Source organism: Chanos chanos, chromosome 4 (assembly GCF_902362185.1).
Source record: "Chanos chanos chromosome 4, fChaCha1.1, whole genome shotgun sequence".
In the NCBI taxonomy this organism is placed as follows: Eukaryota; Metazoa; Chordata; class Actinopteri; order Gonorynchiformes; family Chanidae; genus Chanos; species Chanos chanos.
In genome coordinates, this window is record NC_044498.1 from 3,353,654 (window position 1) to 3,369,283 (window position 15,630).

At 43.3% G+C, this 15,630-nt stretch overlaps 2 protein-coding genes across 3 annotated transcripts; both read left to right on the forward strand.

Moving 5' to 3' along the window:
• The first annotated feature begins 2,167 nt into the window (after positions 1-2,167).
• Positions 2,168-8,826, forward strand: crip2l (cysteine-rich protein 2-like). 2 transcript variants are annotated; one of them, XM_030771200.1, is made up of 8 exons: positions 2,168-2,210; positions 5,958-6,052; positions 6,913-6,970; positions 7,270-7,404; positions 7,690-7,758; positions 7,924-8,018; positions 8,551-8,608; positions 8,762-8,826. In XM_030771200.1, the coding sequence occupies exons 1-8, from the start codon at positions 2,168-2,170 to the stop codon at positions 8,824-8,826; spliced, it is 618 nt and encodes a 205-aa protein (XP_030627060.1). The 2 variants fall into 2 exon arrangements, with proteins under 2 accessions (XP_030627060.1, XP_030627062.1); XM_030771202.1 differs by lacking the exon at positions 7,270-7,404 and having other exon boundaries at positions 6,913-6,980; positions 7,697-7,758.
• Positions 8,827-10,031: 1,205 nt separating this feature from the next.
• rdh14b (retinol dehydrogenase 14b) lies at positions 10,032-11,828 on the forward strand. The gene is made up of 2 exons (XM_030771125.1): positions 10,032-10,385; positions 11,211-11,828. The coding sequence occupies exons 1-2, from the start codon at positions 10,032-10,034 to the stop codon at positions 11,826-11,828; spliced, it is 972 nt and encodes a 323-aa protein (XP_030626985.1).
• The last annotated feature ends 3,802 nt before the right edge of the window (positions 11,829-15,630 follow it).

Here is a 15,630-nt window from a genome sequence, read left to right on the forward strand (position 1 = left end):
ACAGGCTATCAGCTCCGTGGGCAGTTTTCAGAGAGACACACATGAGATCCATGTACGGACACTGTGTCTAGTTATCATGAGGCCTTGAGAGATATGCAGTTCCAAAAGGGTCAAATGATTGGTGTGACCTGCTGAGCAGTGAATTAAAATAGAGAAGGGAGGGGGGAGGGTGGCGGGGGGGCACAGAGGAGAATCAGTGATAAGCTTAATGTGAAGATTAGTGGTTCTTCATAAGCACTAACTGATCCAAAGAGACAAGTCCGCAGTCGGATCAAGCTTCGGCTAGCTATCGGGAATTGTCTCATTGTGTTGGGGAACAGAAAGAGAAAGAGAGAAGGAAAGATCTAGTTAACTGAACAGAGCTGATAAAGAGATTATGCTACTGGCGGGGGGGGGGGGGGGGGGGGGGGGGGGGGCAAGATGGATTGGAAATCTGGGGGGAGAAAAATGAAAGTTGACACTTTAGGCTTAGGATTTGCCAAAATCTCGATGTCTTTGTGTCTCTTTTCCACTTTCTCTCTGCACTGAATCACTTTCCGTCCTCTGCGTTAAGTTCACAGTGCCAAAAAATGAAGACCAGACGTAATTTGCCGGGGCTTAGTTTGGGATAACTGCATTCCTCGTGTCCGGTCGAATTAGGAAGCTGCTTCTCCCGTGGAGGAAAAAAAATAGACATTGTTTCCGTCGATACCAGCAAATGTGTTTACATGTGTTTATAAGAATGTCAGTATACAACATTGGAGAGATGGAATTTAAAAATGGAAGCTAGCCTTTCCTGGACTGATATGAGTCGAAGGAGTCAATATGACTATGACTCATAAGTCAGTGTTCCCACCTCAAAGTTCTTATTCAGGCGATGTTTAGAGAAACGAGTTATTTTTGTGTCCTAAGATGATACACACACCTGTTTTTTCCTGTGTTCTTAAGAAAATAAATGACTTGTCTAGATTACTACTCATCTCCCTTCATTCATTCCTCTGTCTACCAGCTCCACTTGTCGCTCTTTTTATATATATATATTTTTTTCACGACAGCATCTGTTTATAAACAGTAAACAAAACGTTATTGCATGTCGATGAAGCATTAGAAAACAACTGTTTCCCCCTCCTCATATAAAAACTTTCAAATTGCTTTAGCTCTGAACTGTGATTTTAATAAAGGTCTCTAGGTCCCAAGAGTTCCGTTTTTATAGGCACGGTATGAAGTGCTTCAGCATTTAAGTAATTTAAGTAGACGAAACCGGCAGGGCATCCTATCTGTGGGGACCGTACACTCTTCAGTTCACTGTCAATTACTCCACAGCGTCTATTGAGCTTCACTTAACATTCCGTCTGTGTGTGTGTGTGTGTGTGCGTGTGTGTGTGTGTGTGTGTGCGCGTGTGTGTGCACGTGCGTACGTAACCTAACAACCATACAAAGTGGAAACAAACAGAGATTGGCTGTACTCAGGGACAGAGTGCTCTGAGCAGAGAGGTGTAGATCTGATTGCTTCTGTTTGAAGTCATTGTGGCTGAAAATAACCACACCTTAAATAAAGGCTGCAGCATACTGTACTATATGGAAAAAATGCAGCAACTGTGGCCTGACGTTAGGTTCAGCGCTGGGGAATACATTATACAGTGGAACACTTTTCAGAACAGCAACCATGACTGTGGCTTTAATGATATAGTAGCCTAGTATCTATCTATCTATCTATCTATCTATCTATCTATCTATCTATCTATCTATGTCAGAGTGTCTCAGTGTTAGGCGTGTTTTCATAATTAAAACTGTTCACACTACCGTCAGATATTCAAAGTAAAGTCACAGCTGAATAGCCTTCATTGTCGCATAATTGAAAATAGTTCATTCTCGTAAGGACAGTCGTACTCCGATTACAGTCCGTGCTCCGATAGCACTCGAATCGGATCTATACAAAAGATGTCCTGGAGGGATGGCACCAGTAGCTAATAATTTGGAACAAGGCCAAAATTCAGCAGCTCGCCCTGCTGACGTCACGAAAAGGGAGTGTCTAGACGAGCCAGGAGAGATGCTGAAAGGCAGCGCGATCTCTCTTTCATCCATTTAAGCATCATTTAGAGCGGTGGAGGAATCGTTAGAGAAATTTGTTTAAAAAAAAAAAAGGAATTATTCTCACGGAAAAGAAATTACCTTAAGTCAATGGAACATGGCATCAAAATGTCCTAAATGTGAGAAAACAGTTTATTTTGGTAAGTAATGCTTTTTCGTTTTTTTTTGCAGTTGTCTGAGACACGAGTGAGAACACGTCGGGTTGAAGACTGGCCGTGAATGGGGTGATATTTGTTATCAGCCAAAATCCTCATATTTCACAGCCAGATTCTGCTAAATCAGATTGCGTGTTAGTGAGCGATCGCGGCAAAATGAAATGCAAATGACGAAAGAGCTGGCCTAAATCCCATCAAGCAATATTAGCTATAATGCTGGTTATTTTACACCAAAATACGCGAGCGCTTTATTTTTGTAGCTACTAACTCGCTTATTGTGATTTGTACAGGTTAAGATCAATGTATAAATGAATGTATAAATGAACTCACTGAGAAAGTACAATTTTAGCGAATAGCGAAGTGCTTACAGAGCACAAAGATGAGGTAAGCATAAGAAACGAGCCATAATAAAAGTAGCGTCTGCCATTTGTGCATTTTAGGTGACGTAGCCTATACCTGGTCTCCGTGTAAAAAGTTAATCAATTACGCTACTAAATAGATTACGAGGTTTCCTTTGCCTGAAATAGGTGCTTTAAACAAAGACCAACATTCTCAGTAGGACGAGAGAGTGTGCGCGACCTTTTTAGAATATCAGTGACAAAAATCATCTCATTCGGTCAGAAACGACCGTTATATATGCGTTGCACGAGCAATTTATATTGCCTACAGGATTAAAAGCTACACTAGTGGCCTCTCAATATTTGTAGTCATGGAAATTCTGCATAGATTATCGTTACTATAATCACTGATTAATTGATTTTACTCTTTCTCTAAATGTAGCATATGGTCGCTATCCTTAAAATGACAAAAAGGACAGAACCCTCAGTATCATAGAGCTGAAAATTCAGTACTGACAAACTTACACAGCCCCCAGACCACTCAGTTAAGTGGTATATACTTACCTAACTGTGCTGTCCTGCAGACCTGGATGAAAAAGATTACTGACTTGGTGTGAGTAACTCTGAACTCTATCCCTGGAATCTGATTCAGAATCTTTACCAGTGGGTGCTCTTCAACTAACATTGCTAAAAAAGGACAAATTTTTTGAGGCAATATCAAAACAGGTACTGCATCTCATGAACAGTTTAGACGACAAAATAAAACCAGTGACCACAAAGGGATCACTGAAGGGTAAAGGGGGCAGGAACAATCATTCAAATACAGCAAATATATTTATCCATCCCAGATTGGCTGTCCTGTGTAAATAGTTAATTAGGTAGTTAGTTAGTTAGTTAGTTAGCCTTTCAGCCTGTTAATGAGCTAGTTTGTTGTTGTTATTTTGTTTTTTAGTCTTGTTTGGTTCAGTCCTCAGCGGTCCTCGCTCTTCAGTAGAACCCCTGATCACTCTCACATTTTAGATATGATTGACTGTGTAAATCTCTGGTGTTTGGATCATTCATCTCTAGCTGTTCACATGAGATGGAAGAGCACAAGTGATTTACCAGTGAAAGCAGAAAATGAATTCTCTTCAACGTCAGATAAAAATGCGACATCTTCTCTTGAAATTATTCACCAAACATCTATTCTCGGTTAGATTACGTTTTCCTTGGAAGGATACTATATTTTTTTTGTGTGTGCATGTTTCTTGGGAAGAGGCACTCAAAACATTTTCAAGAAGAAAAATATTCAGTATCTGTTTAGATCTTTCCGACAGAGACCTGGCACAAAGCGCAGAGAAACTATGAGCCTGACAGACTGATGTACTTGGAATAAATTAATTAAAATAAAACATCTGGTAGGACACGTTAATGCAGCTTTAGAGAGCCCTCACACCGACTTGGCACTTGTTCTCGCTTTACACTCAAGTCTGAAATCTCTTTATCTGTCTCTCCCATGAGGCTTTGTTGCTGGCAGGCATACAATTGAAAAGCTGCCCCGGTCATTTTATTCCACAGTGTCCTGTGAGCTGGGCTGAAAAGACTTCCATTTTTCTCCTCTGCTCTGCATCAGAAGTTTAAAAAAAAAAGCCTGAGGTGTGTTACGTAAGGTCTTTCTGGAGTGTGTGACACAGGGCTTTTCTCTTGCGCTGACGTTTTAGGACAGCGCGTACCGCCAGTCATGATGAGCCCATCTCATCATTGGCCCAGTTCAATAAATGGTCAGCTTTTCTTTTTTTTATTGGAAGACTCCTATATCCTATTGACTGTTCCTACAAAACAGAAACTGCAGCTATTTCTTTTTTTTTAATCTGTCCAAATCTTGTTAAAAATGCAGGTGATTATGCAGTTGTGTGTGTGTGTGGGAGAGAGAAAGAGAGAATGCAAGACACGTGGAGACAGATGTATAAACATACAAACTGACGGAAAGAAAGAAAGATAGAAAAAAAGAAAGAAAGAAAGACTGTAAAACACATGAACTTGGATCCTCTCCTATGGCAGCTGGTAATGCCTGACTCTCTGCTGTGCCAGTGTGACGCTGACTGGGCACCACAGAACAGTAAGGCTGCTAGTAGGTGTTGAAATGTGTTGTTCTCCAGAAGGCATGTGGCCTGGTTATTCTTGGCTAAATGTGAGGTGGGGTTAACAGATAAGAGCTTGTTTCTCTATCACAGTCTCTCCTTGCCCCCTCCGCCCTTGCTCTGACACGCCGCAGAGACCGCGAGAAGAATGCTACACAGCAAAATAGCACGCGTGTGATTTCCCAGGGTAATGATTGCAGTTTCAGGGTTATTTTACAACCATTAGCACCTCCGCTGCTACAATTACCTATAATGGAATACTTTTCTCCTGAGCTTTTTAAGAGCGAGTTTAGTCCAGTGAGAGGAACAGAAATAAACGCCACACTGCTCCGCGTGAATAATGGCCAAAGAGTTGTAAATAATTCTTAGTATAAAGACTATAACATCGATGTACAGGGTTGCCTGCCTGCATATCTGTGGTGATGTCGTTTGACTGACAGATCAATGGAGAGTTATTAATGCATAGCACAGACCAGAGTTCACCCTTCACCGTGAGGTTAACTGTATATAGTCTTACATGCTGACAAACTTCATTTACATTTCAAATTTATATTCATGGATAATCAAAAATCATAAACAGTCGTCGCAAGAACCTTGCGGTGGAATATTAAGAGACGAGAGAAGAAATTACTGATGGCGGCCTTCAAATTTTTAAATGTCACAGAATTCTAAACGCGCAGTCTTTAATGTCCGTTTGTGCTTTCCCGGTGACATCACTCTGCAACCATGGAGACAAACCTGCACGAACATGGAACCCACTGCTCAGAGCTTCACAAGACACCCCCCACACACACACACACGCGCGCACACACACACACACACATACACCCCACGCCCCAGATCCCATGAGACTGACTGTCGAGCAGTTGAAAAGGGCGTGGCAGGGCATGGCGTGGCCGGGCGCTGTCTGTCTCTTATCTACTCTGGAGAGGTTTAAAGTAACAAATGATGTTCAGGACAGAGGCTAAGTGTGTGCTGGCTTCATCCACATAGTCTGAGATGCCTTTCAGTGGAGAGGGAGAAGAGTCACTGATAACACTCCGCATCTGGGCTTTCCACAGAGAAAGGGAGGAGCGCAGAAACTATAAATAACAAATACCTCACTTTTTGTATAAACTTTAATACAAATAAGAAACATATTATTCTTATTATGTGTTGCAGATGATCAGTTTGGAGGAGTGGATTTAGGAGAGAGGGAGAGACAGAGAGAGAGGAATAGCATTGTGGGAGGTGAGGCGGGAAACACTGTGATTATTTTATTCTGTGTTCTGCAGCGGAGAAGGTGACGTCTCTGGGGAAAGATTGGCACAAGTTCTGTCTGAAATGTGAGCGCTGTAATAAGACCTTGAATCCAGGAGGCCATGCAGAGGTGAGTCAGATGTGAACAGCAAATAAAATGACATATCAGAGTGATGAGAGTGAGAGAGAGAGAGAGCGAGAGAATGTGTGTGTGTGTGTGTGTGAGAGAGAGAGAGAATGTGTGTGTGAGAGAGAGAGAGAGAGTGAGAGAATGTGTGTGTGTGTGTGTGTGTGTGTGAGGGAGGCAGAGAGAGAGAGAGAAAGTGTGCGTATGTGTGTGTGAGAGAGAGAGAGAGAATGTGTGTGTGTGTGTGTGAGAGAGAGAATGTGTGTGTGTGTGAGAGAGAGAGAGAGAGAGAATGTGTGTGTGTGTGTGTGAGAGAGAGAGAGAGAATGTGTGTGTGTGTGAGAGAGAGACAATGTATGTGTGTGTGTGAGAGAGAGAGACAATGTATGTCTGTGTGAGAGAGAGAGAGAGAGAAAGATGGAGATAAAGATAGAGAAATTATTACTGTTGGGTTTTGGAGGGTGAGAAACATGTTCACGTTTGTTAAGAGATTCATATATCACTCTTGTGTGGTGTCTTATTCCATAAAGAAGACTATAAGCTGACTGGTAGCGTGGCTGGCATGCTGACAAACACATTACTATGGCTCCAGGCTTTGTATATAAACTCTCAGACGCCAGGAGTTAAAATTAAAGTCTGTGCAAGAGAAGAAGTTGGGATACTTGAATTAGAAAATAGTTTAGATGTTTTTTAGGTGTTTTGTGCCCATAATATGTCAATTTGGAATAAAAGAGATATTTGAATTGTAAGACATTAAGTTATTGTATTTTATCTGTTACATCTACTAATGTAAACAGCTCTAGCTGCAGTGCCTTCTCAGTGCAGACATGTGAATAACTTTTCCTTTGTTAATCTCTCTACAGCATGATGGGAAACCTTACTGCCATAAGCCATGCTATGCTGCCCTCTATGGACCGAAAGGTGCAGTACAGCTCATTACTGTTCAGGTCTTTGATGCTCATGTGTCTAATTTGCAGTAACTGAGAAATAGGACATGTTCTCCCCAGGTCCCAAAAGTAATTCATTAGAATGAAAGCGTATGCAAAGCTGTGTCTTTCAATACACAGCATGTAAATCCAAGTTCAGATCAAATCAGATAAACAAACCCACACATTAAAGACCTTACGGAAACTCAGATGTTTAAGGCACTAAAAATACTTTTAATCAGATTGAGATCGGCGGGAGTCTGTGTTGCAGTCTCTTCCGTGTTTCTCTTTTAGGTGTGAACATCGGAGGTGCTGGCTCTTACATCTACGAGACCCCCGTCAACAATGCCTCTGCCAACGACGCCACGGAAACCGAGCCCAAGGTGGAGGAGAAGAAAGCTCCAGCACCAACCAGAGGTCCAGTGAAGGGTGGGCTCATTTACTAACACTATTAATATTACTACTGCAATTACTACATAGCTACCACTACCAATACTACCACAACTACTGTGTACTGACACTGCCGCTGTAACTAGTACAACCACTACTATTACGCAATTATCATTACTCTCAGTAGTACTTCTTTTACAACTCTTACTTCACTACCATGAGTAGTGGTGCCCCTGTTACTGCCATGCCTATATTAGGGAATTATTACTGAATGGTTTCCTTTTTGATTTTCATGAAAATCACTGTTGGATTGACTGTCTACAGCTGCAAGCTTCACCTCCTTCTCTGGAGAGCCAAACATCTGCCCACGCTGCAACAAGACAGTGTATTTTGGTAAGGGCTGAAATGTCAGAAATCAAACCAGCTCCACGTGGTCTTGGTTCTGTAGTCTGGACCCTGAATAGATGAATCAAGGACAAAGTCAAACTCATGGGGCCCCAGTGTGAAGTTCTGAGGTTAATGCGTGTGTGAATATGTGTGTGTGTGTGTGTGTTCCAGCGGAAAAGGTCACGTCTCTGGGAAAAGACTGGCACAGGCCATGCCTGCGCTGTGAAAGGTGCAGTAAGACTCTGGCCCCCGGCAGTCATGCTGAGGTAAGACTTTGCCTGTGTGTGTGTGTGTGTGTGTGTGTGTGTGTGAGAGAGTCTCTTTGTTGAGGGGGTGGATGGGGGACTGGTAGGTGCATGAGCGCAGAGGGATGGGGGGTGGGGGGTTATATAATGGAGACCACACTGATTCAATAAACCATTAACAGCATATTAAAGTTATGAAAATTAACACCTATCAAAACTTTTACAAGCCACTGACCATTCGACTAATCCTTGGACTGGTTCCGCATCAGCTAAATGCTTTAGCGTACTCTCATTGCCAAAGCAAATGATGGTGTATGTGAGTCATACCACACAACATACAAGAGACTCACACTGCAGTACTGTGGCAGCACTGAGATCTGCCACCACACTTCAGGCCTGGAGTTAATGCATCACTTCCTGTCACATGATTACTTAAATGAGTGTTAAGGCACAGAAACAGGCCTGTAGAATCAAAGCACTATGATACATTACATATGTAAAAGATTTGATTATCTAACTAACAGAGCGATTACCTGTTTGGTTTTCATCGCAGCACGACGGACAGCCGTACTGTCACAAACCCTGTTACGCTGTCCTGTTTGGACCAAAAGGTACTAAGATCGTTTTCCATTGGATATGACTGCGGAGATGTGTGAATATATTTAAAAGATATATATATATATATATGTGCATGCATGTATGTGTATATATACGCGTGTATGAGGTAAGACTCTCATGTACTTTTCTGTTTGTTTTGTTTTTAGGGGTGAACACTGGCGGAGTGGGTAGCTACATCTATGATGATCCAAATGCTGAGACTCAACCCTAAGAGGCCATAAATCTGTTCACCAGCTACGATGACGAGTGAAACGACAACAGACATAAACAGAAACACTCATCTTAATCACTCCTTTATTGGCTCCTTTGTCAGTTCAGTTTGGCTCTGTGCTCTCTGTCTTCTGTGGTTTAGCTTACTGTCACTCTGTCTAGTTACACACATACTGTAGCGTCATTTAAACTTTATATCAACTAACAGGACTGAATTTTCTTGCTGTATTTCTATCTTAGCTCTACACGTTAATATTTATTTGTAACAGGACAAAGTGCTGATGTTGAAATGACTTGGTATTTGTAATTGCACAACTGTTGTAGGCTAAGATTCACTTTAGATGTCCATGCTGAAACAGTATTTAAGATTCTGGCACCTTGGAAAGGTATTTTAAAGCTTGTGGGCTTTTAGCTTTCCACAGTAATAATAGTGCAGAAACTGAGCTTAAAACAGAGACTGCATTATTATTATTATTATTATTATTATTATTATTATTATTATTATCATTATTATTATTATTATTATTATCATTGGGGGCCCAGCAGCGTAAGCTGCGAAGGCACCCATTCTGTTTCTACCTTTTCTTCTTCTTCTTCTTCTTCTCCTTCTTATTATTAATGACGAGGTTTGTTTTTTATGTTGAATTTTGCACCAGTGGTCAGTTTTAGGAAGAATAAATGTCACCCGGTTTTCTATATTAAAAGACGTGCAAGCAGGCAATTGACTGTCTTTCTTCAGAACGCGTGCGCGCGCACACACACACACACACACACACAACCCACTCCCACGTGTTTAATTTCATGAAAGCTCACTCACGGCCCTGCAGGCTGAAATGCTGACGCTGGAGAAAGTGCTCAATAACAGAACAAAATGGAATGAATTGAATCGCCACGACAGCAACTTTCGATGGGGTTTAACTCAGTTAATATAACTATTTTCACAATACTGAGGTCAGCTGCGTAACGGTAATACATTTTAGTGACACGAGATAAGGAAACTCGTGGACATTGACTTGGTGTTCAAGTTTGGTACGCCAAGATATTTAATCCTCGATCGTAAGGTAATATGGTGCTACACGCTGAGACGGTTCACGACCGTGAACATACCCTAGTAGGCACAAACTACAAGAGCACAGACTTGTGGGTTATGTAGTCATTAGCAGTCGCGCGTACTTCTTACTTAACAAGCTCTTCACCTCTGCATAAATGTCAGCGGCGGTGATTTTAGCCGCTGTCCTCGGCGGCGGAGTTCTACTCATAGCAAGGAGAATATTTTCCAGGCGCAAAACCGTAAAGTTGCTGCATTACCCGATTGGAATGATGCGTGGAAAAACAATCATAGTGACCGGTGCGAACAGCGGCATCGGGAAGGCTACTGCAGCGGAACTGCTAAAACTCCAGGCCCGTGTTATCATGGCCTGCCGCGACCAGCAGCGGGCAAGGGAAGCAGCAGTGGAGATCGAGAAAAAAGCAGGTCCTGATCACGGAGAACTTGTCATTAAGCAGCTGGATCTGGCTTCACTGAAGTCAGTGCACAGTTTCTGTGAGGAGATCATCAGGGTGAGTTTGTTAGCTCGTGGCAATAAGCACAAATCCTGCGACGCAGGAAATGCGATCATATAGACCCAAAGTTAACTGTGTTATATCGCGTGGTAGGCATTTTTATGGTTGCAGTTAATAAGGACAGTTAGATGCCTGATCGTTGCCACTACCGGTGTATTTGGTTTCAACAACGGTGGTGTTGTGAAACTAAGGTGACTGCAAGCACATGAACATACGCTTGCGCCGTCGGTCCGAGAGCTATCCGAAGTGCTGAAACCTTACATCTGTAGCCTGGCCTATAGGCATATTATTTGTTATATAGATAAACAGCACGCAATTTTATATAGACACATTACAAAACCTACAATATTGTTGTCATTATAATGTACCTTACAGAGCAGTCGCAAATAAATTACGCATGGTGTAGTTATTGAAACCAAGCGTAGAGGCGTATTTCAGAGAGCAACTATAAATTACATTTCTCTTACATTCCCGAGGTAAAATAGGCTTACTTTGTCAGCTTTAGAGGTGTCATTGTGGAGCTTGTTATTGTCAAACACCGAAGGTTGGTTGGTATTGGTTGGTATTTACATGTCTTGTTTTTGGAGCCAACTAATTACCTTCCTAGAAAACTGACACATTTGTCATCTTAAAAATGTTTAGCACGTATTTCAATTTAAAGCTTGTCTAATGTCATTGTACCCTGATATGTAAGTTTGGGAGACTGCCTTTGGGCTTATGAGTTGTCAAAAATAATAGAAATCTTTGAACTTAAAACCAAAGCGATTAATGTTAAGCACAGAGAGACAGTTGAAAAGTCCTGTTTTTATCCCCTGTCATTAGGAGGAGCCTAAGATCGACGTGCTTATCAACAATGCTGGCCTGTACCAATGCCCCTACACCAAGACAGAGGAAGGGTTTGAGATGCAACTAGGAGTGAACCACCTGGGTCACTTTCTCCTCACAAACCTCCTTGTGGACCTCCTCAAGTGTTCTGCCCCTAGCCGTGTGGTGGTCGTCTCCTCAAAACTCTACAAGTACGGCCACATCAACTTCGACGACCTAAACAGTGAGACGTCCTACAACAAAGCCTTCTGCTACAGCCAGAGTAAACTGGCAAACCTGCTGTTCACGCGAGAACTGGCCCAGCGCTTGGAGGGCACAGGCGTGACGGTCAACGCTCTTACTCCAGGCATCGTGAGGACCAGGCTGGGCAGGCATGTCCACGTGCCCTTGCTGGCCAAGCCGCTGTTCCTGCTGGTCTCCTGGCTGTTCTTCAAGAGCCCACTGGAGGGCGCTCAAACGCCTCTCTATCTGGCCTGCTCACCTGAAGTGGAGGGAGTGACGGGGAAATGCTTTGCCAACTGCGAGGAAGAGGAGCTGCTGCCCAAAGCCACGGACGACCAGGCCGCCAAGAGACTGTGGGAGATCAGCGAGAGAATGGTTGGACTGGAGAAGTGAGACAGACAGAGAGAGAGAGAGACAGAGAGAGAGAGAGAGAGACAGAGAGAGAGAGGGAGACAGAGAGAGAGAGAGAGACAGACAGAGAGAAAGAGTGGAGCCAACACATTCGGCAATCAAGCACTCACACAGGGAATCTACGCTCATCTCAGGATGATTGAATGGTTTGGTTAATGTTTTGGAGATTATCCTCCTTTGGTTTCGGGACATTAAAAAAGGGATTCGGGGGGGTTGGAGAGTGAGAGAACACTGATAACTGTAAGCCTTAGGGCGGGTGCTCGGGAGTGAACCTTCACTCTCATTTCATCACTGGGTGTGATACTGAGTATGTTACTCTGTGTTAAATACATACATGAGTCATTATACTTTACACACTCAGACTTTAGACTTATGAAACACACAGGGATGTATCTGATATTGATTTGTCTCCACTGTTGAGTCTGTCTGTGGATGTAACAGTGAGAATAACAGTACTGTATGAGAGAACACAGTTTAAAACACAGTTTAAACACACACACACAAACATGCACGCACGCACACGCACACAAAGCCAACAAACACAGTGTATCAGACAGGCCAAAGCTAGTGTTAGTGGGTGTTTTGATGAAGAGGAGCTCTAGGTAGGGAAGATGATGAAGGCATCTGAAAAGCTCGGTTCTCGGGCTCTGTGTGTGTGTGCGTGCGTGCGTGTGTGTGTGTGTGTGTCTGTCTCTGTACTGCTGCGTGTGTTTGCCAACACCCCTCCAGTCCAGTGACTCAGAGAAGAGTGCAGAATTCCTTCAGCTCCCATGAATACAAATCATCAGAACACAGGCTCTGAGACGGAAGGCTCTCCGAGGACTCTGACGTATTCCATGGGAATTTTCCATACGTTCCTGTGGCGGAATAATCAGGATTTCCAATACCGGCACAGTTCGAACCGCATTAATATTGTATCATCACAATCTGTGCCTCTAAAAATAGCCCGTTTATAGCTCCATACTGGCCCAGCCGTGGAAAATGATATGACATGCAGTTCAGCTGGCTATGGGATCCTGTGAGGAACTCGTCAGCATGATTAAATCTAAGCTTTTAATTTCAGCAATGCCATAAATTGATATTATCGGACGGCCTTGGGTTTTTGTGTTGAAATTTCTCACTGGTATTTGTTTAGGTTGATGGGAGACATAGGCAAAGAGAAATCTCAGTCCCCAGTATAAGGGAATCCAAAGCAAAGAGTGATGAGTGTTTGAGTGGGACTCAGAAGAATGAGATGTCTTGACTATGGGGGTTTGAAAAAGATTAGTTGTATGAATATTAATAACTCATCCATACACTTCCATACAATACAGCACATCTCCTCCTCTCTCTGTTCCAGCTACAGAGAGAGGGAGAGAAAGAGTGAGAGAAAGCGAGAGAGCAAGAATTGTTCTCCTTTCTCTCCTGTGACATGTTTGGAGTGTTAATGTGTTGTCTTACTGTGCTGTGGATGGACTTGTCGAATAAAAAAAAATACCACAGGAAAAGCTGAGCGTGTGTGCTTGTGTGTGTGTGTGTGTGTCTTTGAACCTCCTAGGAACAGTTTCCTTGACAGTTTCCTGAGTGCTGATAATAAGGTGAGGGTGAAGTATGGTGTTTGAATATTAACAGTGTCCCATCAGGCCACTCTTTTGTCTCTAAACAGCACAGCCCATTACTTACACCTCCTTTTATTTCTTTCACACACACACACACACACACAGGCTCCATTAGTTATTCTCTCTACGCATCAAAGTACACCTCTAACACTCACACATGAACACACACACACACACACACACACACACACACAAAACCCACATACATACACAGACTCCATGAGTTATCTTCTCTATGCATCACAGAACTTGTCTAACACACACACTCCATTTTTATCCTCTCTACATGTGACAGTACTCTTTTAAGACACATCTCTAACACACAAACACGCATGCGCGTCTACGTACACACAGACATACAGAGAAAAAAGGCCAGAGTTCTGAGAGTGGTAGTGCGCGTGTACAGACATACAGACACACAGAGAGAAAAGACCAGAGCACTGAGAGTGGTAATGTGTGTGTACATACACACATACACACAGAGAGAAAAGGCCGGACGCTGATGGTGGTAATGCATGTGTACAGACACACAGACACACAGAGAGAAAAGACCAGAGTGCTGAGAGTGGTAATGCATGTGTACATACACACATACACACAGAGAGAAAAGGCCGGACGCTGATAGTGGTAATGTGTGTGTACATACACACAGAGAGAAAAGACCAGAGACGCTGAGAGTGGTAATGTGTGTGTACAGACACACAGACACACAGAGAGAAAAGACCAGAGTTCTGAGAGTGGTAATGCATGTGTACAGACACACAGACACACAGAGAGAAAAGACCAGAGTTCTGAGAGTGGTAATGCGTGTGTACAGACACACAGAGAGAAAAGACCAGAGTTCTGAGAGTGGTAATGCATGTGTACAGACACACAGACACACAGAGAGAAAAGGCCAAAGCACTGAGAGTGGTAATGCGTGTGTACAGACACACAGAGAGAAAAGGCCAGAGTTCTGAGAGTGGTAATGCGTGTGTACATACACACATACACACAGAGAGAAAAGGCCGGACGCTGATAGTGGTAATGTGTGTGTACAGACACACAGACACACAGAGAGAAAAGACCAGAGTTCTGAGAGTGGTAATGCATGTGTACAGACACACAGACACACAGAGAGAAAAGACCAGAGTTCTGAGAGTGGTAATGCGTGTGTACAGACACACAGAGAGAAAAGGCCGGACGCTGATAGTGGTAATGTGTGTGTACAGACACACAGACACACAGAGAGAAAAGACCAGAGTTCTGATAGTGGTAATGCGTGTGTACAGACACACAGACACACAGAGAGAAAAGGCCAAAGCACTGAGAGTGGTAATGTGTGTGTACAGACACACAGAGAGAAAAGGCCAAAGCACTGAGAGTGGTAATGCGTGTGTACATACACACATACACACAGAGAGAAAAGACCAGAGTTCTGAGAGTGGTAATGCATGTGTACAGACACACATACACACAGAGAGAAAAGACCAGAGTTCTGAGAGTGGTAATGCGTGTGTACAGACACACAGAGAGAAAAGGCCGGACGCTGATAGTGGTAATGTGTGTGTACAGACACACAGACACACAGAGAGAAAAGACCAGAGTTCTGATAGTGGTAATGTGTGTGTACAGACACACAGACACACAGAGAGAAAAGACCAGAGTTCTGAGAGTGGTAATGCGTGTGTACAGACACACAGACACACAGAGAGAAAAGGCCAAAGCACTGAAAGTGGTAATGCGTGTGTACAGACACACAGAGAGAAAAGGCCGGACGCTGAGAGTGGTAATGCGTGTGTACAGACACACAGAGAGAAAAGGCCAAAGCACTGAGAGTGGTAATGCGTGTGTACAGATACACAGAGAGAAAAGGCCAGAGACGCTGAGAGTGGTAATGCGTGTGTACAGATACACACAGAGAGAAAAGGCCAGAGACGCTGAGAGTGGTAATGTGTGTGTACAGACACACAGAGAGAAAAGGCCAGAGACGCTGAGAGTGGTAATGCGTGTGTACAGACACACAGAGAGAAAAGGCCGGACGCTGATAGTGGTAATGTGTGTGTACAGACACACAGAGAGAAAAGACCAGAGACGCTGAGAGTGGTAATGTGTGTGTACAGACACACAGAGAGAAAAGGCCAGAGACGCTGAGAGTGGTAATGCGTGTGTACAGACACACAGAGAGAAAAGGCCGGACGCTGATA

Coding starts and splice junctions, on each gene's coding strand:
- crip2l (XM_030771200.1), top strand. CDS start 2,168: ATGGCATCAAAATGTCCTAAATGTGAGAAAACAGTTTATTTTG. Junction 6,971..7,269: donor TGCCCTCTATGGACCGAAAG/GTGCAGTACAGC, acceptor TTTCTCTTTTAG/GTGTGAACATCGGAGGTGCT. Junction 7,405..7,689: donor AACCAGAGGTCCAGTGAAGG/GTGGGCTCATTT, acceptor GACTGTCTACAG/CTGCAAGCTTCACCTCCTTC.
- rdh14b (XM_030771125.1), top strand. CDS start 10,032: ATGTCAGCGGCGGTGATTTTAGCCGCTGTCCTCGGCGGCGGAGTTCTA. Junction 10,386..11,210: donor TCTGTGAGGAGATCATCAGG/GTGAGTTTGTTA, acceptor CCCTGTCATTAG/GAGGAGCCTAAGATCGACGT.